Here is a 25,198-nt window from a genome sequence, read left to right as displayed (position 1 = left end):
CAGGGCTCTCTCAGCCTCACCTGGGGGAAAGGAATGGAAGGCGATTGTAAGCTGAGATTCCTTTGGGTAGCGAAAAGTGGGGTATAAAAACCCAGTTCTTCATTTTCTTCCAATGAGGGACGTGGGTATCATAAAAAAATTCCCATCACTGTGAAATTACTTGGGGGAGGGGGATCAAATGGCATGAACAGGATATTGATCCAGGGAATTGGTGCAATGGTTACTTTATTGCCAATGCCCATCTTCTATTGAAACATTTGAGCCCCTGGGTGTAAGCAAGGGAAGCCCCTCTTCAGCCGGCTGGTAGGGCCATAGGTCTCCGAATCTAATTTAATTTTTGCAAATTGGAATGAGCTGGGAAGGCAAGCGTTAATAGGTGTCCCATGGCACTTTAAAGTCAGACAAAATGTTAATTCCAGCATAAGCTTTGGTGGAGTAGAGCCCGATTTTTTTCAGATGCTATAAATACACCCTCATTTGTCATTCATTTTATGTAAGAGGTCAGGGGAGGGGGGGGGGACACACCAGGTAGCAGAGTCAAGGAACGCCAAAATGCCGGAAATATGGAGTGAAATAGCGTTATCTAAAACTTCCATCTAATCAGAGAGATTTGAATCGGAATCTAATCAGGAAGTAGCTTCTCTTTTTAAGACCAGGGGAAGATAATGCAGTTTGTGCAATAAAAAGGAAAAAAAAAAATCAGGAAGTAATTTTCATACAAGGAAATCCTACAGAAATCAGTTTTTAAAAAATGGCTAAGTTCTAAGGGTGACAGATGTGAAACAATTGATGTGGGGTTTTTTTCCATGCTCAGGAATTGAGGCTGGCATGCATATTAACCCTTCTTCACCAATTTGAACCGATCAAGCAGAAGCCAAATGATTCAGCTGACAAAACACGTGTAAATTGGTTTGCTAGCTAATATCCCATCACCCTGGCATGTCATTTATGTTCTCAATTATTTAAAAATCTTTACTGAGAGATTTGTGGGAGGAGAGATCGGACGGGCATGCATAATGAAACAACTGTCAAATTGAGGTGTTTTCCGTGAGGCAGTTCCTCTCAGGGTTGCTAGTGCTCCTCTCGGTCCAAGGAGAAAATGGGCATTCACTTGCGTCAGGAGAAGCAGAAATCCAACAGATAAATGTATCCCACTCTCAGGATTTAGAGCAGCCTTTCCCAACTTTTTTTACCCTGAAGCATTCTCCAGCCTCCAAGAAGCCCCAGAAGTGGTAGGGTCATGCAGAATATGGTTGGGAAGCAGAGCTCTGGACACACCCACCTGGAGCCCCTCCCCTTCCCAGGCCTATCACTGGCCATTTTTGAAGGGTGGGGTGGGCGGGTTAACATGCTCATAGATGCTCATATGACCCAAAATACATTTAACAATTTTTTTAAAAATATAAAAATTTATTAACCTGCACCCATTCAATAAACCCTTCCAAATCCATCAAGTAACCCTTGGTTACTTGAATCCTTGGTTGAGAAAGCCTGGTTTAGAGTACCAAAGGCAAAAATGTCACGTTGAATGTTAGTTTGCCATACAGAGAAAAAGGTTGGCCACCCCATTCTTGTCCCCGTCTTCTTGCACTCCTCATTCTGCCTCCATTTCAGCACTAGTCACCTGCACCACTTTGGGGCATTCAGATTCAGTCCTGCAATGACTACAGAGGCGAAGATGACAAATGGTTGGCCCCTTCCCTGTTTTATTACAATCTGTATGTATACCTGCTGGTTCCGAACCATTTCGAATCATAAATCAGACGTTTCCATGGGAAGCAAAGATTAGCAAGAGGCAATAGAAGGATCACCTGTATAATTCCTGGAAAGAAAGGAGAAGGACTTGCAAGACGACAATGATCTTGAGTAATGAGAGGAAAAAACCCCTCTAAGTTTAAAAGAAAGACATCAGTCAAATGGTGAAAATTGGAAGAGTTTGGCAGAGATTGTTTGGGGCTTCTCCGAATTAGGTGACACTGGAGTGGCATGGAGAATATTAGCAGTGATGTTTCCAGCCCAAGAAACCATGAGATTAATGGCCACTGTCATTTTAACTGAGAATATCTTTCTGGCTATCATTTATCACGGGATTAGGGGGGCTCATCATGCCCACTGAGGGGCTGTTCGTGGGACACAGGGGATGCGTTACCAGTGGTTCTTACACCCTTTGGCCCTAGACTGCCTTGAAACATCATTTCAATTAAAAAGGGCAATTGTCCTCTCATAAGCAATCAAACTCCCCCTGTAAGGAATAAAACCAGACTCTTAAGCACTCTCTAAAAATGCCCAATTCCAACAAGCGTGGAGTTCTTTTTTTTGGAGAGAAATGAAACAGAGCGTCCTTATCTGGGAAAGAAGCCACTGACGAGATCAAAGATCTGACTTGTGTCGTGTTATTTTTAGGGAGATGCCAATATCGACCTCCCCCCGGGGACCTTTGTCTCTCCCTGGGTGCCCCTGATGCTTCCGCCCGCTTTGAAGTGGAAACCAGTTCAGTTAATGGGCTCTGTGCTGATTGATCTACAGAGTTGGCAAGAGATTACAAGTCAATCTGTCTATTCAAGTGGGAAGGGCTGTGGCTCGCTGGCAGAGCGGGTGTTTTGTCTGGAGAAGGACGCCCCCACCCCTCTGGCCAATTCTTGGCATCTCGAGGATCTAGTTCATGGGTGGCCAAACGGTGGCTCTCCAGATGTCCATGGACTACAATTCCCATGCGCCCCTGCCAGCAGCAGGAGTGGTTAGTGCAGACTTCTAATCTGGCATGCCGGGTTCGATTCTGCGCTCCCCCATATGCAACCAGCTGGGTGACCTTGGGCTCGCCACGGCACTGATTAAACTGTTCCGACCGAGCAGTAATACCAGGGCTCTCTCAGCCTCACCCACCCCACAGGGTGTCTGTTGTGGGGAGAGGAATGGGAAGGCGACTGTAAGCTGCTTTCAGCCTCCTTTGAGTAGGGAAAAGCGGCATATAAGAACCAACTCTCCTTCTCCTTCTCCTTTTCCTTTTCCTTTTCCTTTTCCTTTTCCTTCTCCTCCTCCTCCTCCTCCTCCTGCATTGGCAATTCCCATAGAACCAGCGGAATCAGGTAATGGTGCATTAATAGGTCCCTGCTGGGCTTTTTTCCCCCTAACACTCCGGCTGGGTGTTCAGCTGTCCTGGAACTTTGCCTCTTAGCTCTCCCTGCTGTTTTCCCAAGAACCCCCACATGGTGTAGTGGTTAAGAGCTGTGGCTTCTAGTATGGCAAGCTGGATTTGATTCCTCGTTCCTCCACACACAGCCAGCGGGGTGACCTTGAGCTAGTCACAGCCCAGGTCGTACTGTTTTCACAGAGCAGTGACATCAGGGCTCTCCCACCTCACGGGGTGCTTGTTGTGAGGAAAGAAAGGGAAGGCGATTGTAAGCTGCTTCGAGAGTCCTTCTGGCAGTGAAAAGCAGAGTTTAAAAACCAGTTCTTCTTTTTCTCCTGTTCCCCCTTCCAAGGCAGCCTTCTATTCTTTAAAAACAAAAATGTGTAAATCTTCTGAATAGTTCACCTGCAATGCAGCTGGCCTCTTGTGGCAAAATGTTTCCACCTAGAGGCTAAAGTTGCCCATTGCAAGGCCAGGGCTGGAAAAGTACAACTCTTCAGGTGAGACCTTGGGAAAATGTGGAGAGAATCTCTTCTTAGCAGACCGGGCCATGTTGCAGAAGCAGTTTTCCCACTCACCCAAGTGCACTTTCTCCCAGGCTATTCAGAAGGAGAACGACCACCTTTGATAAGGTTGTTAGCCTTTCTCTGGCGGTGCCCCTAAGCCCTCATCGCCTGTGCAGATCCAGTTCCTCCACCCTGCATGTGATTCTCTACCGGATCCCTTTTGTGCAGTTCAGTAAATCATGCTCTGCTGTACACAGGGTTGCCAACTCCAGCTTGGGAAATTTCAGGAGATTTGGGGGCGGAGCCAGGGGAGGGGAGAAGAAGGGAAGGACCTCAGTGGGTTATAATGCCATAAAATTTGCCCTCTAGTCTAAAGCAACCATTTTTTGCAGGGGAATGGATTTTTTGCAGTCTGGAAGTCATTTGTAATTTTGGGAAATTCTCTGCCCATCAGAGCTGGATGTCTCTTGGGGAGAGTTCCTTGTTTTCCCAATGGGTTCTCAATCTCTAGTGCGTGCCACTCCCTGCCTGGCAGTGGTCCTTCAGCCAAGGTCCTGATTCAGGCGGGGAGGAAGTTGGGAGCAGAGATTGCGTTAAACTTCCTGATGAATCCTAAATCTTCACTTTTGCACGCGGCTCAGGGGAATTGTAGTCTGTGGACATCTGGAGATCCACGCCTCCCCCCCCCCCCAATCTAGATTCTCTTTGTGCTAATTATCTTTCTGCTGCTGATTTTTTTTATCTCACAAGGGCTTTAAAGGTGTTTTCATGGTTTACCTTCGGAATAGCTCTTAACATTCGTCTAAACTACTGTGCAAATTCAGTCATGCCCGTTCTGAAATTAAATACAACCAGGTTTCCTCCATGTTAAGTCACCAATGTATAAAAAGATACTCGGAAACGTGTTTCAAATGATGGGTTTTTTTATTGTCTGATACTCATCCCCGGTCAGGTCATCATTTTGACTGGATTAGAAGCCGTGAAGTCACTGGGCGCAGATGTGGGAGGTGGTTGGTCGGCTGGTTGATCTGCTTAACAAATGAGAGACAGAAAATGTGTTGGAAGAGAGCGATGGAGAAGTTTTGCGCATGGAGTTGGCAGAGGAGAAAAGGGAGAGAAGCCTGCATGGAAGGTTGGAGAAAGGCTGGAAATAGCTGAATGTTTGGATCCTGGGATGACTGAAAGACCCATCTAGCCCAAGAATGAGGGGGGAGATTAGTCCCAAAGAAAGAGGTGAAAGGACAGGCCATAAAGCGCCCCATAGATCAGTCTGCTTGCCTCTGTTCTGTTTTCTCACTTTCCACAGCCGGGGCAGTGGCTCGGGTACTTGTCCCAGTGGAAGCCGATAGCATCGATGACAGAACCGGAGCTGCCACTGATGTAACGCAGGACAGTGCCTGGGTAGAGCGGCGCGCCGTTGAAGCTGACCCCTGTGTCCTTCCCAAAGGGAAAGTAGCGCCCTTTGTCAGTGATAAACACGACTTTGCGGAGGTAGGTCTTGTACTTCCCGGTGACTTGGATGATGGACTCTCCCGGGTGCAGAAATATTTCTTCCAGGTCACCTGAAGAGCCGCCTTTATAGTCGCTCCACTCCTTCCCATACCGGACCTGGATGCTGGGAAGAAAGAAGATCTCAGTCAGCTTTTGGTGCCAGAACAGGTCTAAGTACACTCCTTGGATTCCATGGGCTGAAAACTCTGTGGTGGAAGGAAACCTCTTTAAATCCTCAGTCCTAGTGATCACCAGGTAATGAATTTGGGTTCCCCCCCCCCCCCCGCATATGTGTTTAGCAGTTACACAATTTGTTGCACACAATCCACGCCTTTCCTCTCTATACTTCCAGTTCTGAGCACATAGTGTTTTTCAGTGCTTGTGACACCAGGGTTTATTTTAAATATGACTAGTTTGCAAAATCCTAGAATCCTAGAGTTGGAAGGGACCTTATGGGTCATCTAGTCCAACCCCCTGCACTATGCAGGACACTCACAACCCTCTCGCTCATCCACTGTCACCTGCCACCCCCTTGAGCCTTCCCAGAATCAGCCTCTTTGTCAGATGGCTATCCAGCCTCTGCTTAAAAATCTCCAAAGATGGAGAACCCGCCACCTCCCGAGGAAGCCTGTTCCACTGAGGAACCACTCTAACTGTCAGTAACTTCTTCCAGATGTTTAGATGGAATGTCTTTTGAATTAATTTCATCCCATTGGATTTGATCCATCCCTTCAGGGCAAGATAGAACAACTCTGCTCCATCCTCTATATGGCACCTTTTAATTCAGCTCACAGACAATCATTCAAACCCTGGTTGGCCTTCACAAATGCTGGTTTCATTTCCTTCTCTCTGGAGCCTGGGAAGGAGCAGTCAGGGAGCGAACTGAAATTTAAGCTGTGCATGTCTATCATGTGAAACCATAATTAATACTCACTGGTTCATAAACCAACTTCAGATCCCGGGATGATGGACCTTGGCTAACCATAGTTGGTGGAAGAGCTCACAGACAGTCACATTAACCTTAGGCTGGCTGCTTGTGCAATGGGCTAGGCTTAAAAAGGCCTAAGCTAAGAGCAAGGTAACTATACTCAGTGTACCTTGTCTTATGTATACGCAAGGCAGATGTCTAGAATTCGCAACCAAGAGAAGCATGGGTGTTTGTTTTTTTTTCTTGAATGCATTAAGTGATTCACTTACCCCACAATATACCAGCGATTCACTCGAATCCTAAGTGCTGTTATGGGCCCATCCAGCTGATTTCCAGAGTGTGAGAATCGCTTTCCTCCACCCCCACCATATTCTCCAGAATACGAAGACGACCGCGCCTGAATGTTGGCTGAAATAAAACACAGAAGGAAATAAAGGTTAAAGAAGTATACTGTGACTGTTCTAGTCTCCATTCACAAGCCCTAGTCATGATGAAGGAGAGGAAACATGAAGACAGAACTATGGTGAGACAGTCAAAAGATCTTAAAGGAGATCCTAGTCAGGTGTTGTCACGTGTCCAGAAAGAGACTGGAAAGGAAAAACCCATAAGAATTCCCCAGTACTCTCTTTCCTGACTGTTGGTGCAAATTAAATCAATTTTTGACCTCCAGGCAAACATTACGAATTGGAGAAATATCTTCAGATCAACTTTCATATAAGACCCTAGAACAGCCTTTCTCTTTCTTTTTTTTTTAGATACCCCTGAAACATTCTTCAGGATTCAGCAAACCTCAGAAGCAGTATGATCATGCAGAATAGGGTTGGTGACTTCCCCTCCCCCCTCCAGGCCCATCATTGGTTGTTTTGGGAGGGGGGAAAGGACGACATGACCATATTCCAGAGGTAGTCAAACTGCGGCCCTCCAGATGTCCATGGACTACAATTCCCATGAGCCCCTGCCAGCATTTGCTGGCAGGGGCCCATGGGAATTGTAGTCCATGGAATCTGGAGGGCCGCAGTTTGACTATCCCTGCCATATACCAATTGATAAATGTTTGACAAATATAAAATATATATTAAAAATTAATTAACTTCCACCCATTCGGGAAACCCTTCCAAGGCATTCAAGAAACCCCAGGTTAGAATGGTCTTATGAACCAGTAGCTGTATCACAGCTGGTTTTTACCTGCATTTATGAAGACGCCACAACAGAGTAAAGCGAGGAGGGTGAAGCAGAACATCCTAAAAAAAGAGAGAGTTTTGAAGGGAGGACAATCAGTTTGAATGCTGCCAGAGGCTTAGGTTAAAGAGTTAAACTGATAAAATATCTGTTAATACTAAGAAGGGCCAGACCCAGGTGATGGCACCCAGCCTCACAGTAAAGTTTACACACGCATGGAGTCTAAATCAGCATTTTCCAACCATGGAGGAACCCCGGAAATATTTTTCAGACTTTTAGAAACCCCTGGAACTGGGCCGGAAGTGTGGCTGAGTCCATTAAGATAGGACATAAAAGGCCAAGAAGCCCTGGTTGGGAATCCCTGCCCTAAACAGCGATATCTTCGTTATCCTCTAGCTTCCACGATCACTCTAATCCTTTCAGACTGCAAGTCACCTCGATGACATAAAAAGTTCCTACATAAATAAGAGTGATAATTATCTTGAAAAATCCACTGTCAGCCAGGAGAGATTTGTAGTGAGTGTTGAAGTCAGGTGGGTAGAGTTCAGAGCATTGGCCCTTTAGGGGGATTTTTGCGGATTTTCTAAGCCAGAAATTGGGAATCTTTAAATAACAGTTGTCAGGTCACAAAGAACCCCCCCGCCTAGAAGACAGCTGCCCCCAAAAGTCAACTCCCAACGTTCCATAGGGGCTCACAAAACAACCACTCTACTTGGGATGGAGGTCACACCCCCCCCTCCAATTTGTAGGATAAAGAACTCTTTGTCCCATAGCTCTTTTCTTGCAAAAGATCCATTACTTACGTTGCCTCTTCTGCAGCCCTGGAAGTCACTGCCGGTGATCTGCGAAATCCATCGAAGGGAAACCCTGAATTTTATACCGTCCGAGAGGGAAGATAACGGTGTTGCCTTATCTTGGGAACCTGCCTGCTGGGCAAACACCATCAATCTGTTATAAAACCCTTTAATTGGCATCATCCTGGGCGTCGGCCAGGTAAACCGGCCCTCCCCTTGTGACCCGTAGCAGCCACCTGTCGCTGCTGGGTCCACGTTGGCTACGGGGAGTCCCAGAACTAAGTCAGAAAGGAAATGGAATGGAGGATTCTCACCTGGCCGTACACCAGACAGTTCTATGAAAGGCTAAAGCAGGAGATTCTCACCCAAGCCATAAGTGCTTTTATTTGAAACGAAGCCCATTCCCTCCACACAGGCTGGGTCTATCTAGGCCGCAGGAGGTGGTAAAGGAGTTAGATGGTTCTGCTTCAAACAGCAGCGAGGGAGTTATATGTCCCTATATGAAATAAAACCTTCTTCGCAAAGAAAATTGACATAGAGGGGTAGCTGGCCCAGAACTGTTTTCCTTGACCAGTGGTTCTCAATCTTCCTAATGCCGTGACCCTTTAATCCAGTTCCTCATGTTGTGGTGACCCCCAACCATAAAATGATGCAAGGGTTCTTTCACAGAAATTAAACCGAAACTGATCCATGGCGTGAAGATCCGTTGTTCATGATTGTATAGAATTTTTTTTTTCTGGGGTTTCTCATGAATGTCCCCTTTCAGTCCATAAAGCAAACCAAAATAATATTTAAAAAACAGGTCACTTTTCCCCGCACAAGCTAAACGGAGGGTCATTATTATGACATGTGAAAACAATTGTCAACCTTCCGGAGATCTCCCACTATTACAATTAATTTCCAGACGACCAAGAACAGTTTTCATGCAGAAATTGGCCAATTTGGAGGGTAGATTCTATGGCGTTATTCCTTGCTGATGTTATTACATTTTGATTAGTGTTCCACGTCTCTCTCACATCCTTCTTCAGCTATTGAACTCTGGCCAACTGTCTTTGGTCAAGTGGGTTTGAGACAGCCTGGCCTCCATGTTGAGAGAGGCCATAGCCGGGCTGTGAAGGATCAAGGAAGTTGCGTGCCAAGAGAGAAGGGCAATCAGCAATCCTTGGGCCATCCTGCAATTGCTCAAGGCATCTGGTGAGCAGAAATGTCTTCACCCACAATCAAAACACGCCTCACCCAAGAGCCGGGCGCCAGACTTAGTCATGCTCAGCCTAGTCCGGCCATCTGGTGTTACACAAATACCCAGGTGGGGCTACGCAGCCCAGGTGAAACCCTGCTTCAGAGAGATCCTGTTGTGGAAGGAGGACCCCATGTTCTGCCCTGCACCGTCTCCGTTTGCCAGTGTGTAATTGTCGGTGGGGTTTTGAGTGCCACCTATCTTTGTGTGAGGGAGAAATGAATGAGAGGAAGAATCAAGCACGTTAGTTGGCCTAAATAGATATTTGTCACGACGACAATGTGGGAAACACCGTGGAGAATTACCATCACAATTGAGAAAAATTACGTCTGAAACAGGATAATTTTAGGTGCAATAAACAAACTTGCTTGCTGTCTATTTCTTAATTTTAGATAAGCGAACTCCTCTCTCTCTCTCTCTCTCTCTCTCTCTTACATCATAGTATAAAAACCACCCACAATACCCACCCTCCCTTCTACCCTCCTGTCATGCTCAATAGACCATCAGTCTCATGTCATGGGGAGGGGTGTTCAAGAGGGATGTTTAGAGGAGGGACCCAGCAGATCTTCCATGTCCCGGCCTCAACCAAACGCCTGGTGGAAGAGCTCCATCTTGCAGGCTCTGTGGAACTGTGATAGCTCCAACAGGGCCCTTAGCTCTTCCGGGAGCTCATTCCACCTTAAGTTCCACCCTAAAACTCTTAGAATCTGAGTACCTTTAAAAGTTAATTTACTTACAACTAATGGTAAGTGTTAGAATTTATTGTTAGTTTAATGTTTTAGTTTTATTGCATGAAGGGACGTTTGTATAATTTTTAAAGAGAATATAATATACTCCTTAGCACTGCATTAATTAATTGTAGTGGTAATTAATTTAGTGCTAAATAGTACATTAATCAATTAATTAAAATCAATCAATCATATATCTATACTGCTCTCCCATGAGGTTCAGGGTGGTTTACATGAAACATGTAGTTATACATTGAATTGTGATAACAATAATATCAATAAACATAAAAGTGGGTTCCAAGTTAACAAGTTTACAACAAATGATTCTTACTAAGTCTTCTTTACCATGGTGAGCACTTTATATTTTGTAAGATAACATGCTTGCATTACAATTGTTACCTATAAGCCTTTTGTTACTAGTACAATATTTTTTTGCTCAGTCCACAGCAGATGAAAGCTGTTTGGCAGAAACTATTGTAATGTGTGCCTTCAACAAGACAGCAAGCAAGTTTGTTTATTGCATCTGAAATTGTCCAGTTTCAGAAAGTTTTTTCCTTATTGTGTTGGTAAATATACAGTTACCAACCCTGACTGCGTAGGGAATTGTGGCCAATCATGGCTCTCTGCCACAAATATATCTGTAAAATAAACTTGAAAACACAGGCTTATGGTTCTTTGTTTATATATTTATTTATTTGCATCCCCTTTATTCTGTTACGGGACCCCATAGCGGGTTTACATAAGACTCCCCATTAGCTTGTTCTTCCATCAGAGATCCAGATACGGTAATTTCTTCAGCCAGTTTGCAGTATCAGCCAGTTTGTAGACGGAAGAAGATGATTAAGAAGGAGGAGGAAGAAGATGAAGATGATGGAGACGAAGGAGAAAGAGAACACAGGGGAAGAGAAAACTGAGGAAGAACACAAAGAAAAAGAAGAAAACTGGGGAAGAAGATGATGATGATGAAAGTGACAAAGAAAAAGGAAATTGGGGAGGAAGAATATGATGAAGAAGGAAACCGGGAAGGAAGAAGAGAACAATGAAGATGAAGGAAACTGTGGAGGATGAGAAGGAGGAGGAGGAAACCAGGGAAGAGGAAGACAAAGAAGAAAGAGAAACCTGGAGTAGAAGAAGAAGAAGGAAGAAACCAAGAAGAAGAGGCCAAAAAAGACAGAGAAATCTGGGGGTAGAAGAAGGTGAAGAAGAATGCGAAGGAGGAGGAAACCAGGGAAGAAGAGGACAAAGAAGAAAGAGAAACCTGGGGTAGAAGAAGAAGGAAGAAACCAGGGAAGAAGAGGACAAAGAAGAAGAAGATGAAACGTGGGGTAGAAGAAGAAGGTGAAGAAGGAAACCAGGGAATAAGAGGCCAAAGAAGACATAGAAAACTGGGGTAGAAGTAGGTGAAGAAGACGGAGGAGAAGGAAGAAACCAGGGAAGAAGAGGGGAAAAAGAAGAAGAAATGTGGGGTAGGAAGAGAAGGCAACCAGGGAAGAAGAAGATGATGAAGAGGAAGGACACCGGGGGAGGGGCGGGGGGTCCAGGGAAGGGGCGTCCTGCCCAGGCGTCCATCCCCGTGTCCTTGGCCCTTCCTTCCTTCTTCCTTCCTTGCCTGCCTGCCTTGCCTGCCTGTCGGTCTCCGGGCGGCCAGCAGGGGGCGTCCTCCCGCGCCGCTCCGCCTCCGCCTGCGCCGCCGCTGCCTTCCCGGCCGGCTCTGCTGCCGCCTGCTCGGGCGGCCTTTTCCTGCGCGCCTTCCTGCCTCCTCCTCCTCCTCCTCCTCCTCCCTTTAAAGATGGACCCGCAGCGCCGCTAACAAAGACCGTCCGCCGGGCAGGGCTCTTCCCGGGCCGCCTCCGCCGCCGCCCCGCGCCGCCCGGGGGGGATCCGGTTCGCCTCGCCGGGGAGTCGCGCTCGCCGCCGCCTTCGGGTCCCCCGGGGGTCCCTGCCCGCGCCGCCCCCCATGCCTTGCTGAGCCGCGGGGAAGCCCACCCGGGGGGGCGGGTGGGGGGAGGAGGAGGAGGAGGAGGGACCCCCCTCCGCGAGATGGGCGCCCCCACCTCCCCCCCCGCCGCCGCAGGAGAGGGGGCTGCATGCCGGTGAGACCCCCCCCCCGTCCCCCTCCCGCTAGCGCCTTTGGGAAAGACCCCCACCCCTCCAGGCTGACTTTAAGGACCCTCCATTGGGAGGAACACCCCCCCCCCCGCGCAGCCACTCTCTGCACCTGATCTTTTTACCTCTGCAGGGGGCATTCCTCCCCCCTCCCCCCAATTAACAGGCACCTTTTGGGGGAATTGCCCCAGAGTCGATCAAGCCTTCCCAAATCTTAAAAGGAGTTTGGATACCTCAGAGCTTGCTCTCTCTCTTTCTGTCCCCCCCCCCCCCCACCATAAAGGCTTTGGTCCCCTAAAGCAGCCCCATCCCCACCCCCTCAAAAATTGAGGCACTTTCTCCAAAGTGATTTCAGCCCCTTCCCGTCTTTCGCTCGGGATTAAATTTTGTGAAGGGCGATCTCCGCAGACCCGTTTGGAGAATTCTCCTGCCTTTTTCCGGGAGACCCGCGGAAAGCGCTGCAGTTCTTGAAACTTGTTTAGCTGCCCCATTTGTTCTTGTGGGACACCCAGAAACCGCCCCCCCCCTTATTAGAAAGGCAATAGACTCCCTCTTGTTCCTTGATACTTTGAAGTGCACTTGAAAAATTTACGACTACTTCCCCCCTTCCCCAAAGGGCTCTACTTAAATTTGTTTCTCCAATAATTAACAACTCCTCGCCATTTATGTCCGGGGGACTCCCCAGATTTTTCACCCCATTAGCAACAGAAAGGCTGGGTCCCCTATGACATTTCTCCAGAGTCCGGATTTTGTATTAGCTTTTATGATAAATTTTAGATTCCCCCGTCACAATTAAAATCAGAGTGCCCCTCTGCCTTCTATTAAATACTTCAATAGTCCCAGACCCCGGATTTGAACTCCGGTCATTTCTCCAGCACTCCAGACAGACCCTCCTTCTAACGTTTTCAATATCGTTAACTCGCCAAATTTGCGTGAAAATTGACAAATTATCCCTTATCATCCCCGTTAACTCACAGCATTCCCTAAAGAGGTCTTGGTCTATAGACACGTTATTTAGTTCTTCTCTCTCCCCACAAACCTGAGAGGCCGGCTAATTTTTCTGTAGCGCCTTTGTTTTTTATCAGGGCTCTCCCCACAAGCTGTGGCCCAAAGGAGTCCCAGATTATCACTCATCAAGTCCTTCTCACCCTCAACCCCACAAATATCTCCCCGCTCTGAGTCTCCCCGCATTCTTGACACACATCTTCATTCGCATTGAAGACCACGTCGCCCATTCAGTTCCTCCTTCTGCGCCCCAAAACCTCTGTCCCTCCCATTCCCAAATTTGCCCAATGGCTTTTCAGGACCCCAATCACCCCCTGCAAACCCAGCTTTGTAGCAATGTTTTCGGGGCGCTGACTGGGTTAATACAACCCCCTCTAGCCGCTGGCCTAGGCGGGGGGCAGAAATTCTATTGCAATAATGGGGTCCAGATCGCTTCCCCCCAGCAGCAACCAACAGCCCCCAGCGCTGCGGTCATGGTGGAGCCCGAACCGGATCGGCCTATCGGTTACGGAGCCTTTGGCGTGGTTTGGTGAGTGGGAGAGGGCTTCGCTTGTGGGCTGGAGGACCGGGGAGGAGGGGAAGCGAGGAATTGTACCCTGAAAGTCTCTCCCTTGGTCCGTCTGCAGGTCGGTAACTGATCCCCGAGACGGGTCGCGAGTTGCACTCAAAAAGATGCCCAACGTTTTCCAGAACCTGGTCTCTTGCAAACGGGTCTTCAGAGAGCTGAAAATGCTCTGCTACTTCAAGCACGACAATGTAAGTATGTGGGTGGGGGGAGCAGAGGGGGAGCTTGTGGTAATACTTTGGGGGGTCCGTGATTCTGAGGTGCTAGCGCGGGTGGCAGTTGTGGAGATTATGGGCTCTTGGGTCCACGGAGCAGAGATCGCTTGACGTTATACTGGGGTTAGGGGGAAGGCCGGGCCGGATCCAGCATTCAGAGTGTGGTGTTCCCCTCAGGCAGCAAATTTTGGGTGTCATGTAAAACCAGGGAATGGCTTAGTTTCTTTAGTTTCCTCCTAACTTCGCGGCCACTGGGCCAGCGGAAGAAATATTTAGACCTTTTTGTCTCATATGCTGAATTTTGTGGCCTTGGTGAGGAAGGCGCGGAACCTGAATTGTTAAGCCGGATTCACTTGAGATCCTGCAGACAGGCAGTTTCTTGGCCCGCCTCTCTCCGGAGTCACGCTGAAGAACGTTTTCTTTGCTCCTTCTCCCCCTCAGGTCCTCTCGGCACTGGACATTCTGCAGCCTCCACAAATCGACTGTTTTGAGGAAATGTATCCTTTGCCGCTAAGACAGGCTCAGGCCTCCTACTTCGCCGCCAACTCGCTCTGCTAACTTTTCTTGGTTGCCCTCTTTATACCTTTTCTTGTTTTCTCAAGTTTAATTGGGGTGGGGTGTATTTCTCCCTCACCCACTCCCCATTTATTTATATTGTGCCTTTTTATTCCCATCCCTGGTTTAATTTCTTTCATTTACAACCTCGGTCAGGTTTGTTCTCTGTCCTCTTCTTGCCCGTGTTTTTCACGGCCAAGCAGAGGCTGTGGGCGAGGGGGTATCGCTTCCTTCCCCCAGCGGATCTCTGCTACATGTTTTGACTTTCCTTTGCTATGATGTCTTCCCTCCTGTGCCTTTTGCTAGAAGTCAAATGTGAAGTGCTGAATCCCCCAAGAACATTGCCCAGACGGCCTTGCCAAGAGGGTGCGGTATAGAAATGGAATAAACAAAATCCCCAGATCAACATCTGCTCAGGGTCCCCAGCCTGAAGAATGTGAAATTGGCCTCAGCCAGGGACAGGGCCTTTTCAGGCCTGGCCCCAGCCTGGTGGAAAGCACTCCCAGGTGAGATCAGGGCCCTGCAGGAGCTAGATCCGCTCTGCAGGGCCTGCAAAATGGAACTATTACACCAGGCCTATGGTTGAGACCTAAAATAAAATCCACCAAGAATGGTCTCACCTCTGTGAGGAAGAGGAGGAGGAGGAGAGCAGAACTGTCTCCTTGCCAACCCCCCATCCTCGGTCTGGGTTTTCAGTTGGGGGCATCAGTAATAGCTGCAAATGTTTTAAAATTCTTAACGTCGTCTGTGATTTTATTGTTACCATCCCTGAGCTACATGGGAGAGGTAGAAATAAACATTTATTGTTATTAAGGGCTGTCGAGTCAAAATTGACTTATGGCCATTGCTGGTGGGGCGTTCAAGGCAAGAGAAATCCAGAGGTGATGGACCATTGCCTGCCTTCTTGACATGACCCTTGCCTTCTTTGAAGGTCTCCCATCCAAATACTAGTCACGGCTGACCCTTTTTAGCTCCTGAGATCTGTGATCAAAATATAAGTTCCCCTTTCTTTGTTGTCTCCTTTCCCCCTTGGCTGTGCTTCCTTTTTCTGCAATTTATTTTTTCAGTCCAGTCCCGTTAAACCTTCACTGAATTCTTCAGTCTGTCTTGGTCTTACTCTGTTTTTGTTCCGGGCTTATCCCCCACCCCTCTCCCCAGCCAGTCTGGCTTTTTCTGTTCTCCCAGTTGTGTCACATTCTTTCCCTCTGCGAATTCTTTTCCTTCCTTGGCTCTCTGAACCCTCCCTCCCCCGTTTGGGTTCATGCGCTCCGCTCTCTTTTGCTTTCTCGATTTGCCTGCTGGTCAAGCTAGCAAGCGGGAAATGGGTTTTTCATTTGGCTGGCTTTCGGGAGGGCAGGGGGCGGAGGGAGTGTGTGTGTGCATGCCATGCATCCTCCAACCCGTCTTGCTCCTCTACCCTCCTTGACAGTGCCCACAAGCTACGTCATCACCGAGCTGATGCAAAGTGACCTTCACAAAGTCATTGTGTCTCCGCAACCTCTCAGTGCTGATCACATCAAGATCTTTCTCTATCAAATCCTCAGGGGTAAGGGAAAAGTTTGCGGGGTTTGGTTCTTTGTTTTGGAAACTTTCTGCACCTGCTCTCGGCAGATGGTGGCTCACAGCGTATAACAAATCATTATTATTAAATGGGGGTAGGAGACCAACATTCAGATTCCTACTCAGCCACTGTGCTGATTTTGCAGCAGTCCATTTTTTTCCGTCTGCCAGACCTGAGCTCCTTTGTGGAAGGGTGGTAAAAAATGATCAGAGAGTGGATTGCCAGTACATGGGGTGATCACCCATCCACCCATCCCCTTAAATTATCCTCTCTTGTTTTTCTTGACTCCCATCTTGCCTAGTTCATTTTGGCCATTTCTTCGTTCACTCTCTGAGCTCGTCCTGCTGGCTATCGTTTCGCTGGGCCCTCCATCTGCCCCAGACAACACTCCCTAAACTTGTTCTCCCCTCCTCTTTCTTCACCAGGCCTGAAATATTTGCACTCTGCCGGTGTTCTTCACCGGGACATCAAACCTGGGAACTTGCTAGTCAACAGCAACTGCGTCCTCAAGGTAATTCATCCTCCCAGCCAACAGGGGGAGCCTTTCAAGTGGCATTTTCTCTGTTGATCGATTCCAGATGGGTCGCCATGTTGGTCTGAAGCCGCAGAACAAAGGTTGAGTCCAGGGGCAACTTTAAGACCGAGAAAGCTTCATTCAAGGTATGAGCTTTTGTCTTGACTTCTTCAGGTGGCCACTTAAGTTCCAAGAAGGTTTGTGGTGGATCCCACAGATGAGAATCCCTGTCTGTAGGGTTGGAGCAGATGTGGTCCTAGCATAGAGCTATATCCAGTGCATGCACATGACATCTCATACCTTGAATAAAAGTTTGTTGGTCTTAATGGTGCCACCGGACTCACAATTTATTATCTCTGTTGCCACTGAACAAAGTCATATGGAGAGCAGGCATGGAACGGGTCCCTTGCTGGCATTCTTTCACCAGTATGAAGGGGCTGAGAGTCAGGGAGCAATCAACCAGTAACACAGCTGAGTGTCTCACTTCCGGAGTTACTTCTGTGGGCTTGCTAAATTGCTTTCTGCATAGCAGTCTGGTGTAGGTATCTGCCTACTTCCAGATTGGTGTGAGATAAGTGTTTCCTTTATTAGATCTCTAGGAGAAGTGATAAATGTTTAACACATTTAAGAAATATATTAAAAAATTAACTCCCACCCGTTCAGGAAACCCTTCCAGGGCTGTCAAGAAACCCCAGGGTTTCATAGAACTGTGGTTGAAACAGTTTGTTCTAGATCGCTCCAGTGGGTAACATGTCTCCTGTCTTTCTTTCAGATCTGTGATTTTGGTTTGGCCCGGGTAGAGGAGCCGGATGAGTCCCAGCACATGACTCAAGAAGTGGTAACTCAGTATTACCGGGCCCCTGAGATCCTGATGGGTACCAGGCATTATGGGCGCCCAATTGACATTTGGTCGGTGGGCTGCATCTTTGCTGAGCTCCTGGGCAGGCGAATCCTCTTCCAGGCCCAGAGCCCCATTCAGCAGGTACCTGTGGTTGACCAAACAATATCGGGAGGGAAAGTGTGTTTGTGCATGTAGTCCCATATGTGTCCACCAGACAGCGCCAGAGTGTAGTTCCCATGACCATGGTTTGTAATCTTAGAAACTGTCCACAAGATGGCGCGAGGAGCAATTCATTCCTCTTCCATGTTACTCAATGATGGTGAATTTTCCTCATTTATTAGACTTTCGAAGCACTTGGATTAACTTGGATCAGCATGATGTGTCATAAAGGAATTACAGGTCTTATCGTGGGTATCATGCTGTCAGTAGAGGGACCATATTTGTTGAGTTCCTTAAGAAATCCTTTTTCCAGCGAGTGAGATTTGGGGATTTTGCAGCCCTCTGCTGGTAATTGAAGGACCTGAAATGTTGGTAGGCCTCTTAATTATGAGATCTGGAGGCCAAAGGTCTCTCCACATAGCCCTTGTTCTTACACTCTGGCACCTGCCAGGAAACAGCCGTATGAATATCCCAGTTGAAGGGGATGCAGACCTGGGGAAACATAGCGGGAATTGACACTAAACTTCCTCCTCTCTCGTGTCTGTGCCCCCTCATCCTGGCTACCCTCTTGGCTGTGGCTCCTCTCTGTCCTGCAGCTGGATCTGATTACGGATCTCCTGGGGACTCCTCCGGTGGGTGCCCTCCATTCGGCCTGCGAAGGGGCTCGCGCTCACATACTGCGGGGCAATCACAAGCCGGTGAGTGTGGTTGGCGTGGGGTGGGGAGAGGCAGCAGTCAATGGGAAAAACAAGGAGCGGGATAGAGCGTGACCACAGCGCCCCTCAATGGTTTCTCTCCTCCTTTCCCTTCTAGCCTTCGCTGTCTGTCCTTTACATGCTCTCGGGAGAAGCCACCCATGAAGCCATCCATCTGCTTTGCCGGATGTTGGTCTTTGACCCGGTGAGTTAACCAGGGAAATGTTTGGTTGGGGGGTTCTCCCTCCCAGCGGTGCCAGAGTGGCCTAATATGCAATCCTGGCCAGACTTTTGTACGTCCACAGATTGCAGGGCTGAACTTTATGTGGGAAAAGTATGCCCAACTCTAGTTTTGGAATTCGCCCGGGGGATCTCAATTGCCCTCTGGTTTGCTCCTGAGTGTTATCCATTAGGTCAGGGGTAGTCAAACTGCGGCCCTCCAGATGTCCATGGACTACAATTCCCATGAGCCCCTGCCAGCAAACTACCCCTGCATTAGGTGGTTGACTGGATTATGGCAGGGGTGGCGAAACTGTGGCTCTCCAGATGTCCATGGACTACAGCTCCCATGAGCCCCTGACAGTGCTGTCAGGGCCTCATGGGAATTGTAGTCCATGGACATCTGGAGAGCCACAGTTTGGCCACTCCTGGGTGATGCTAATCTAGGCCTTTCTAGGCCTGGTTAATTCTCGTTGGGAGTCATTAATTCAGATTTTTAACTCCCTTTAATCTGAAGCACTCGTTTAAGGCAACAGCTAAATCTGGTTTTAGATAAAGTGAATTTTGGCGATTGAAGGAGATATTCAAATATCCCAGCAGGCAACCTATTTTGTTTCAGCCCAAACTGATGCCGTTAAAAACGTGAACATTCGTTCTCTTTTCTGTCCCAGTTTCCCCCGTGGAAACTCCGTGGAGCATTTGTCTTTACAACATGAAACACAATTTGCATTAATCATGGTACTGACCTCTCGAGATTGGCAGTGAACATTTCAAAAAGCGAGAGGGCGTCAGATGGGTGCAGGGCTATTACATCTGAGCGGCTGAAGGCTGATTTGAGATGCGCACGACCCTTTCCGTGCTCTACGGTGCATTTGCACTTTTGCTCCTAGAAGGCACCGACTGATGCAGACGGAATATCCCCTCGCCGGTTTATTAATTCTGAATTCCGTTCTCTGGTCTTCAGGCCAAAAGGATCTCTGCCAAGGACGCCCTCTCTCACCCCTACTTGGACGAGGGGAGGCTTCGTTACCACACGTGCATGTGCACCTGCTGCTTCTCTGTCTCCTCGGGCCGCGTCTACACCAGCGACTTCGAGCCCCGGGCAGACCCCAAGTTTGACGGCTCCTACGAGAAGAATCTCACGTCAGTCTGGCAGGTGAAAGGTAGCGTGTCTTGTCCTCGCTGGGACTTGATTCCTCACCTGCCTTTGGCTTTCCTACCGGCCCTCTGGAATAGTACGCGTGTTTATCTTTTGCTAAAGAGCAGGTGGGAGGTGTTCCAGGCCTGTTTTGGTAGGCTGAAAGTAGAGAACAGATAGAAAAATGAACCAACAGAGGACCCTGCTGGAAAGCACAGTCTGGTTTTTCTCCTTTCCCCAACAAGTAACATAAAGGGAAACAAAAACCCAACCTGAAGTCCAGGTGAGAATCCAAAAAGGTTAGGGATAAAATCAGTTTTAGAAAAAAATATAAACAGTTTATTCTAGGAGCTCAAATGTTTGAGCTCTTACAATAAACTGTTCAGATTTTTCTAAAATTGATTTTACTCCCTAATCTTTTCGGTTCTCCCCCACCTTCTCCCCCAGTTTATGAAGACTGTAGCAGACCCCTCCAGTTTGAAAACAGAATACCAAGCAAGAGAGAGCAAATGACTAGGACAGGACAAATGTGTCCGTAGGGGGGGACCGATAGAGGATGCAACAGAGACGAGCCTTGAATGAAAGAGATCCCTTTTTCTTCCAGAACTGGTGCACAGGTTTATCTTGGACCAGCAGCGGGGTAAACGCGTCCCTCTCTGTATCAACCCCCAGTCGGCTGCCTTCAAGACCTTCATCCGGTGAGTCTTCAGATGCTGCCCCCTGGAGGTGCCGCTGGAATCCTCCCCACCCCTAGAATGCCGCCATCTTGCCTACTAGTCCTCCAGTTTTGCAACGAGATCGGGATTTTCCTTTTTACACGTTTTGTCTTTTCCGTTCAACAGCTCGACGGCGTGGCATTCCTCTAAAGTGTCCAAAAAGGAGGAGAGATGAAGGCGTTTGTCGAACGGGCTGAAGAAAAGGGAAAGGAAACAAACAAAGGAAGAAGGTTTGAATTTAGACCACTTTGCCACTGGACGCTGAGAGACAGAAGGCGACGATGACGACGAAGAAGAAAGAAAAGTGAAAGGCGCTCTTCTTAATCCTGCACTCTTGAATATTTTGACTCATGGACAAACATTTGGGGTGGGAGGGGAGAGATTGTCTGTCTTTTTTAATTATTATTTGGGGTGGGTGGAAAAGGGTTTTCTTTTGCCTTGATTGATGTATTTCCCCCCTCGACCTTTACTGTTCTGCACTGGAAGACCCTTTGGGTTGTAGGTTCCCTCTTGTGCCACCCCGCCCCGCCCCCAGAGTATCTGCACTGTTACCTGACACCTCCGGCCTTGCCTGCTCCTCACTGATGAATCCTGCCCTCTGTGACCCTCTGAATTGGGGTGGGGCTTGTTGCCCCTGTTGGGTGTTTGTGTGGGAGTAGGGGGTTCTTTTGTCTGAAATATATCTTGCCCATTTCTTTTTGCTCCAGATTTCACAATCTCTGCCCGCTGCTTGTTTTAGGATTCCTTAATCCACCATTTACTACCCTGCCCTTTATTCCCTCCTCTTCTTCCCCAGGGCTTTCTGAAATCATTAGGTGTGTTATTCCCCCACATAGCTGAAAGAACACTTTCAAAGATAGGTTTCTTTCCTCACTAACTACTACGTTTTCAGGTGTGGCCAAACTTGGGTTCACCAGACGCCCATGGACTACAATTCCCATGAGCCCTCCCCCTGCCCAGAAGCATGCTGGCTGGGGCTCATGGGAATTGTAATCTGTGGACCTTTGGAAAGCCACAGTTTGGCCACCCCTGTTGTTGCTAACCTGTTTCAGTTCAGTATTTTCTGTGGTGTTTCCCCACCAATAAAGAGTCCTTTGTGGACAGGTGCAGTAAGATTAAAATTTGCAAGTGCTACTGTGCCTTTAAGTTTCCCTCCAACCTCCCTTTATCATCTCTCCCTCTGAGCTGAATTCCTGTCCGGGTGCAGAGGCCGTTGCATCCTTGAATTGGGATTCTTAATCTGCTGTTGTTCCGGGAAAGCGTTGCGTGGGGTTGCGTGGAGCAGACGCTAATTTCTGTTCTTGTGGCCAAAGCAATTCTCTGTTCAACCCCACCCCCCCTTTTTGCTTCACAGTGGGGATCCCACAAACTGTGCAGTTGAAATCATTTCAAAAACTGGCCGTGGGGAGAAAAGGCAGTAATGAGCTGACCTCACCCAAGAAGTGACCGTAAAGCACCACAAGGCCAAGGAGCGAAACGTTAACGGGGTTTACTTCTAAGTAAATATGTAAAGGAGTCCTGCCCCATGGAGCAGGCCCAATTGGATTTTGATTCAGGAGAGTAAATAGTGACGGCAAAAGACCGGTTGCGTTGCGTGGAACATCTTAGGTGTGTGAGCCACCGGAATTAAGTTACAGACGTTTGCATGCTGAATTTCCTTCAGCTCCTCCCCAGATATTGGAGTACTGAGAATTTTCCTTCTCTCTATTCTCCCCTCCTCCCCAGCTTACAGCCAGATAAACCTCTCCCATTCTTCCAACCTCCTTCCCCTTTTTATAATCTATTCCTTTATTGTTTTTACACCCCTTCAAAATTCTACCTCTTTAGCCCCGGTGTTTTTGTGTATACTTTTTGTGTGTGCGTGTTTTCTTGGTGGCTTTGTGTTTTTTGGCTGGTGGGTATTTTTTTTTCTTCATTTTGTCTTGGTTCCTTTATTTATGATCCCAGCAGTGTTCATAACCTCATTTGAATCCTGAGTGTGTATATATGCATATATAAATATATATATATATTTTTCCCCTTTCCCTACACAAACGGGAAAAAAAAAAACCTGGAAACTTGAACTGTCTTGGCTGTAATAGTTTTCGACCCCTAATTTAATTGTTCTCCATGGTAGCTGAATTAAATTTATGCTGTGTATTTTCCTCCTGTGGTGGTTCTTCCCTTCTCTCTTTTCTCTGGGGTGTGGGTCACGTTTTCGGCCATTGGGCAGCTGGTTGATCTTGGTGTCCTTTCATGCGCCGGCCGATGCCTTTGAGGGTGGGGTGCACCTGTGGAAGCGATTGTCGGAGCAGGAAGTGCCTTTCTGTCGGCCTCGGGACTCACGGGGTGTGTTCAGGAAATGATGCAAGCAAGCCATCTCCACCACATCCTTATTTTCCTCTCCCCCATCGGCTCCGAAGATGAGCCAACCTTTGCTTTGTCTCAGGGGCCCTGTGAAGCAGTGCCGCACACTATGTGTTTGGGGACTCAAGAAGTCAGAAATCCAGCGCTGATAAGAAACCTGAGGTGAGACTCTTAATTCTTTTCTCACCTTTTGCTGGAGTCGGTCAGAACCAACTGGGAGCCAGTTGGCTGTCAAGGGGCCTATTTTCCTCTCTTGAACGAAGCGGTCCCTGATGGGACAATACCCACAGGACAAAATAACCAGGCGGAGCTTTGGGCTATGAAGATGCGACTTCCTCATCCGTGCCTTGCTAAAACCTCCCTTTAAAAAACGCTTATTGGATGGAATAAGCAGAAGAGCTGCATTTCCTAAGCGGTACAGCGGAAGCCCGATTGGCCACTTCCAGGTAGGACCCGGAGAAAAGCAGCCATTTTGGAGGGAGGTTTCTACAGCGTTCCATCCTCCCAGTTGTCTTCTGCTCCCTAAACTCCACCATCCCCAGACTGGCAGGATTTGGGAACCTCAGTCCTGTGCCAAAATCAACACTTGCCCACCTCAGGGCATTTTGCCGAAACAAGCAGAATCGCAAATCCCACTGGTACTTAAGTCCGGAGTTATTCTTTCTAACGTGTGCCTGCTTAATTCTAAGAACACGAAATATGCATTTTGCCGTAACCACAGTGGCGCTCTTATTGTTGCCAGCCCAAAGAGGTGGCAAATGGAAACCAGGCAAGCAGCAGGGGATCCTGCTCAATAAAGGCAGTATGGAATTGGCTCCTATACGAGAGTATCGGTGACAATTAAAAAGGAAATGGGGTACAGTTTCAGTTCTGGCGCTTCTACAACGTGTAGAATGAGGTACCGGGTATTATGGGAATCTCAATGGGAGCGTGTGTGTTTTTCAAAAGGAAAACAAAGCAGGTTTCTCACCCTTATAGCTGCACATTAATTATATTTAAAAAATAGCTCTATGTAAAATAGTAGAATAGTGTTAAAAAGGTTTGGGAAGTGAGAACAAGATGAATGTAACAAAGCAGAAGGTAAGCTGTGTGGAATTTTTTTCCAGTCTGTTCTTGTCTCCTCCAGAAAATTTCAAAGAAACTTCGCAAGCTGAGCAGTGATGAAGGAATTTTGACCAGCTAAAAGGTAAGCGACAAACCGCTTGTCCGCGTGACCAACGAAGTTATGTAGGAGGGGGAAAGTTAAAAGATATCTCTGCTTAAGAGGAGGGTCATAGCAGCGAAGAACATGAGATGGGGCTTCAGGGACTCTAGCTCCACGCGGCCAGAGCCTTTTGCCGTGAATCATCCGAGAATACCTGCCATAGAGAGCTGCACTAGGCAGGGCTTCACCCTTAGTTAGCCTGAAGGCTCTGCAGATTTGAGTAGCTCTGAGATGGAAGAAATATGTTGCTAAAGTCTCAGTCAGTCTGAGTAGTTCAGCAGTGGAATGGGCTGCCTAAGGAGGTGGGGAGCTCCCCCTCACTGGCCGTCTTCAAGCAGCGGCTGGACAGATCCTTATCCTGGATGCTTTAGGCTGATCCTGCATTGAGCAGGAGGGGACTTGATGGCCCGTCTGGCCCCTTCCAACCCCGATTCTATGATCCAAGCACTAGCTGGAGAGCAAAAAGAGAGCAATGATGTTTGGGGTGGAGATGTTCAATGCTTCCAAAAAGACTTTTGGTGACCTCCTGGCCTCGATCTAATGCAAGAGGTGGTTTGTGTAACTATCAGGCAATATATGCAAATATGTGTACTTTACTGGGCTCTGGAGAACTGTTTGTTTTGCTTAAGATACTTAGTCGCCATTGTTCACTATTGCAAACGAGGGCTGTTTACTCCTTTTAGGGCACATCTCTGCCCACAAACCCCTCGTGAGCATGAGCACAGGACGATACTTCACTGACGGACCCCTCCCCTTCTCCCCACAGCCCACCTTCCTTCTGGCAAACGCATGTTGTGTGGTGTCCAGACGTGGCTTTGATGTAGCTTCTTCCCGCCTGCCGGCTACAATTTCAACATCAGCAACCCCTTCGGGTGCGGAGATGCCTCCGCCGGCCACTGTCCCCAACGTAAGCGACTGCAGCACCTGCTTGTTGATCATGGCCAGCCTGGCTTTCGTGGCGGGCCTGTTCATGGTGATTTCGGGTATTCTTTGCACCTGCCTCTTCCGGGGCTCCCTGCCTCCGGAAGCCAGGGGCGTGCCATCGGTGTGGAGGCAGGGGGGGAGCCTGTGGATTGAGCCCACCAGGAACCGCAGAGAATCAGATGTCCTCTCAAGACCGCCAGAGAGGGCCCCGCTCTGGATCCCTCGTGGGAATGCCTGGTTTTTGAATGCCTCCCCCAGAGAAATGGAGAGGAGCGATTCTGCCGAGGATCTGTCTCCAGAGCCACAGAGCCCGGCCAGCTCTGTCTCTCAGTTGTACCACAACGAAGAAACGTGGCCGCTCCAGCCACGTGTAACCCTGCGGGACCTGCAGGGATTTTTTCATCACGGGAGCCAGTATAACTCATGAATGAATGGCTCACCC

General features: G+C 48.2%; 2 protein-coding genes across 7 annotated transcripts; one reads left to right on the top strand and one right to left on the bottom strand.

Annotated features, from left to right (window-relative positions):
• Positions 1 to 4,541: 4,541 nt before the first annotated feature.
• On the bottom strand, positions 4,542 to 8,134 carry LOC143826120 (zymogen granule membrane protein 16-like). 4 transcript variants are annotated; one of them, XM_077314760.1, is made up of 5 exons: positions 8,038 to 8,134; positions 7,241 to 7,296; positions 6,325 to 6,463; positions 4,915 to 5,251; positions 4,542 to 4,667 (listed from the first exon to the last, which is right to left on the bottom strand). In XM_077314760.1, exons 2-4 carry the CDS (start codon positions 7,293 to 7,295, stop codon positions 4,930 to 4,932), a joined length of 516 nt encoding a protein of 171 aa, XP_077170875.1. In that variant the 5' UTR covers position 7,296; positions 8,038 to 8,134; the 3' UTR covers positions 4,542 to 4,667; positions 4,915 to 4,929. The 4 variants fall into 4 exon arrangements, with proteins under 4 accessions (XP_077170875.1, XP_077170874.1, XP_077170872.1 ...); XM_077314759.1 differs by having other exon boundaries at positions 4,542 to 4,664; XM_077314757.1 differs by having other exon boundaries at positions 4,934 to 5,251.
• A 3,499-nt stretch (positions 8,135 to 11,633) lies between these two features.
• Positions 11,634 to 22,426, top strand: LOC143826058 (serine/threonine-protein kinase NLK2-like). 3 transcript variants are annotated; one of them, XM_077314617.1, is made up of 11 exons: positions 11,634 to 13,633; positions 13,731 to 13,860; positions 14,326 to 14,381; positions 15,879 to 15,985; positions 16,426 to 16,511; positions 17,287 to 17,496; positions 18,111 to 18,212; positions 18,328 to 18,414; positions 19,393 to 19,663; positions 20,171 to 20,264; positions 20,409 to 22,426. In XM_077314617.1, the coding sequence occupies exons 1-11, from the start codon at positions 13,392 to 13,394 to the stop codon at positions 20,455 to 20,457; spliced, it is 1,434 nt and encodes a 477-aa protein (XP_077170732.1). In that variant the 5' UTR covers positions 11,634 to 13,391; the 3' UTR covers positions 20,458 to 22,426. The 3 variants fall into 3 exon arrangements, with proteins under 3 accessions (XP_077170732.1, XP_077170733.1, XP_077170734.1); XM_077314618.1 differs by having other exon boundaries at positions 11,651 to 13,633; positions 19,393 to 19,584; XM_077314619.1 differs by having other exon boundaries at positions 11,666 to 13,633; positions 19,393 to 19,591.
• The last annotated feature ends 2,772 nt before the right edge of the window (positions 22,427 to 25,198 follow it).

The sequence above is a fragment of the Paroedura picta genome, chromosome 16 (assembly GCF_049243985.1).
Source record: "Paroedura picta isolate Pp20150507F chromosome 16, Ppicta_v3.0, whole genome shotgun sequence".
Lineage (NCBI taxonomy): Eukaryota > Metazoa > Chordata > Lepidosauria > Squamata > Gekkonidae > Paroedura > Paroedura picta.
This window is presented reverse-complemented; position numbering and strand designations above follow the sequence as displayed.